Genomic DNA, 3,897 nt, shown 5'->3' with positions numbered 1-3,897 from the left:
TCCATGCGTCACAGTAGCACTAGAAAAGTTATTTTTGCCTAATTACACAACAACATCAGCCTCTTATCTGAGACCTGTTTGGTTCAATGGCCACATTTCAGCATGTTTTCAGAAGCAGGCCTCTCCCATAAGCCGATTAAATGTTTCTTCATGTGATGTTTGCGAATCACAAAGAATGCCAGATGACATGTTCTTAGATAAAAGCCTCCCCAGCATACACACACCACACAGACATAACACACACACTTTTATCTGCCCTTTCTGTCTGTTTTTCTTCTTCCTCTGATTAAGAAACTGCCATTGTGTTCATTATTTTTGTTCACTCTTTTTTGTGCTTGAAGATGACAGTATTTTAAAAAGAATCACATAAAGAATTTAAAAAGAATCTGGATACAACCCAGCAAGGATTTCAATGTCTGTTTTTGCCACGGAGGAAGAGAACCCATTTGGCGTAGAGCTCAACTAGGCCGGGTCCGTGTGTGTCTCAGTTCATATCCCTGTTCAGTGATAAAACTAATTAATTAATTAATTAATTCAATTTATATCCCGCCCTACCCGCCAAGGCAGGCTCAGGGCGGCTTACATTAAAAGTTAAAATACATTAAAACACAAATTGTAAACATCATAAAAATACACAATAACTAAATAAAGTGCTAGTGGCACTGTGGTCTTACATAGAAATCCCAGTAGGCCATGGTGGAATGGTCACAAAAGAGTACAGTCCGAGTTGGTAAGCAGCTTGTCAGACCATTTATAGAAACTGTCACAGGCTGCTGGTGATGGTATGGAGGGCCTTACCACAGTTCGGTTGCTGGAAGCGGCTCCTAATCAAAGGCCTGGTGGAAGAGCTCCGTTTTGCAGGCCCTGTGGAACTGTAAGAGGTCCCGCAGGGCCCTGATTGTGTGACTGTGGGCTATTCTCTCTCAGCCTAATAGCTCACAGAGTTGCCGTGAGGATAAAAGGGAGGAGGAGAGAAGCATATACCTTACTCTAAGTTCCCTGGAAGAGTGGTGTGATAATTACAGTGGGCCCATTTGTGGTCATTAAGCCGCCATCTTCCTCTTTCTTCCCTTCCAGTTACCAGCAAAGCCACCATGTCCACCCCAGAACCAACCACCACGTCCTCTGAGACCTCTGAAGAAAGCCTTCAAGATGAGGTAAGGAAGCTTCTTTGTATGCTCTGTTTCCCCCTGGGAGTTGATTGGCTTTGTTGTGTTTGTTGGGTAGGCCTTTCACAGCCAAAAACTATCTGACACATCCCTGCCCAAACTGAGCTTCCTGTCTTCATCCGTGTCAACATAACATGCTGAGAAGCTGAAGAAGAGGAATCCTATGAAATGCTGGGCATACAAATCCTTAAGAAAATCTTCTGGGCAGCCCTGGATTAACCATTAAGCAAAATGAGCACGTGCTTAGGGCAGCCAGGGAAGTGGGGTACCACAAAGGGTATATATATATTTAAAGTTTATAATATAGTTGTGGGGTCTGGCCTGGGGGGTGGCCTGGAAGAAAATGAATTTTTAATCTCTTATTTCACCTTCAGCACTTATTGAGTCTTAATGTCTTGTCAGTGAAGCCGTGGAAGGGCCGAGGGGCCCTCCGTGGGTATGGAGGCATGAAACGGAGTGATGAAACCAACATTTGTCGAAGCAAATCAGGATTGAAATGATCCTCAGCAAATTAATCCCAGGCTCACAAACTCATCATAGGTGGCGGTCACACGCGCAAGATAACGCGGCGGGGAAGTGAGGCTATTTGCTCCGGAGTAATTTGACCCACAGTTGTGTGGCCGAATCGGGGGGGGGGGTTGCCGCGTGTTTCCGGTGCACTTCAACGGGGGATCAATGATCCACATCTCCACACTGAGTGCTCCCTAATGTGATGATGCACATACTGAAATGGGGGGAAAAACAACGGCATGGAGTCAGGATGGCCCGATCCGACCATCCCGACGCCATGAGGAGAGCGCACTGGCGCAATCACACAGGGAAAGTCCATTCCTGGCCTGTAGCAAACCCGTTTGCTACCGGACTTTCCCTAGTGTTTTTTTACTCCATTTATGCGGCAGAGCAAAACGAGTTGCCCACGGGTGCAGGACGCTTCCCAGATGCTTGCGTCTGATCGCAACCTTAAAATCCTCCCGGCATTCACGCCTATGGCATGGCTAATTCTGTGTGTGATCACAGCCATAGTTACAGCTAAACTCCGGTTTTGCATTATGACTGAATCAAGACAGCAAATCAATTCACAATACATGTGGATTCTTCCCCCCCCCATTTGAAATATTTCTGTGCTGCTTTTCAGCAGTCTCCAACCAGTTTAGTAGTAAAGATAAAAGCAAGAAACACACATCCAAAGGAACACCTTTGTATACATCTCTAGAATACAACCTAGAAAACCTAGTTTCTTAAACATCCCCCTGCAAAAAGGGATGTGTTACAGCTTTTTCTGGAATTCAAAAGGTTTCGCGTTCTGAACATTTTCTGGAAGAACATGAACCCACGAAGCAGCCTTACACAGAATCAGACCCTCAGTCCTCAAAGTCAGTATTTTCTACTCAGTAGTCCAGGGTCTCAGGCAGAGGTCTTTCACATCACCTCCTACCTGATCCTTTCCACTGGAGATGCCAGGGTTTGAACCTGGGACCTTCTGCATGCCAAACACATGCTCTACCACTGAGCCACAGCCCCTCTCCAGTTTGGTGTAGCGGTTAAGTGCGCGGACTCTAATCTGGGAGAACCGGGTTTGATTCCCCACTCCTCCACTTGCACCTGCTGATGTGACCTCGGGTCAGTCACAAGCTCTGGCACAGCTGTCCTTGAAAAAGAGCAGTTTGTGCCAGAGTTCTCTCAGCCCCACCCACCTCACAGGCAATGCTCCCTCTAAGCTGTGGAGTCTTGTGAGCAAAAATTCTGCTTAGTGAGCTACGGGCATTAAAGTTGTGAGCCAGCAACGTAGCCACTGCAAAAATTAGTTTGCTCTGGAGCCATCCTTCCTGAGCTAAGACAAAAATGTGTGAGCCGGAGGCTAAAAAACTGTGAGCTAGCTCGCAGTAACTCAGCTTAGAAGGAACACTGCACCATGGCATATCCTGCTTTTGGCTCCCAGTGTCCTCACTTGGCACAGCAAGACAGACCTGCTGCTGTGATCTTAGCCAGTGTGTGTGTTCGTTCATTCATTCATACAATCGTTCATTCATCCATACAAAGAGAGGTGGTCCTTCAGGCACCTGGGTCCCAGCCATGAAGACCTTTAAAAGAAGGATTTCCCCCTCTGCCTCTCATTTGGCTGCGAAAGATAGACTGAGCAGGTATTTCCGCTCCAGTGTCAACGCTGCAACTTAACCAGACAGCAAATATTTGGTTGATGCGATTCTTTCCTTGCTTTTTTTTAAAAATCAGAATGTCTTAAAGAGAGTCGGCAGCCTTCCGTTGGTTACCTCCATCTGCGACTTGGTTTCTGCAAACTACACCTCCATCAAAAGGAAGAACTCCTGCCTTCAGTCGGTGTGCAACGGAGCAGAGAAAGGCGTGAAGTCCCTCACTGGAGTCGCAGTCAGTAGGGTGCAGCCAATCTTGACAACTTTTGAGCCTCAGAGTGAGTAAAACAGAGAGAGAGAGAAAGAGAGAGAGCTGGCCTTTGAGTGTGGCATGGAGAACCAGCGTGGTGCAGTGGTTAAGAGCAGCAGACTCTAATCTGGAGAACTGGGTTTGATTTCCTACTCCTCCTCCACATGAAGCCTGCTGGTGACCTTGGGCCAGTCACTTTTCTCTCAAGAGCAGTTCTCTCAGAACTCTCTCAGACCCACCTGCCTCACAGGGTGTTTGTTGTAGGAAGAGGAAGGGAATGTGAGGGTATAAAACTTCTCCTCCTCCTCCTCCTCCTCCTCCTCCTCCT

The 3,897-nt window shown here is 47.0% G+C and overlaps 1 protein-coding gene across 1 annotated transcript in view; it reads left to right on the top strand.

Annotated features, from left to right (window-relative positions):
• Positions 1 to 693: 693 nt before the first annotated feature.
• LOC107120168 (perilipin-3-like) overlaps positions 694 to 3,897 on the top strand; it is a 22,117-nt gene continuing 18,913 nt past the window's right edge. Inside the window, exons 1-3 of the mRNA XM_015422814.1 lie at positions 694 to 730; positions 1,078 to 1,157; positions 3,402 to 3,554. Coding sequence (XP_015278300.1) covers positions 694 to 730; positions 1,078 to 1,157; positions 3,402 to 3,554 — 270 coding nt within the window. The remainder of the gene's footprint in view (positions 731 to 1,077; positions 1,158 to 3,401; positions 3,555 to 3,897) is intronic.

This window comes from Gekko japonicus, unplaced genomic scaffold, assembly GCF_001447785.1.
Source record: "Gekko japonicus isolate JY-2015 unplaced genomic scaffold, Gekko_japonicus_V1.1 scaffold4199, whole genome shotgun sequence".
NCBI lineage: Eukaryota > Metazoa > Chordata > Lepidosauria > Squamata > Gekkonidae > Gekko > Gekko japonicus.
The sequence above is the reverse complement of the archived record's forward strand: the minus strand, read 5'-3'. Positions and strand labels throughout refer to the sequence as shown.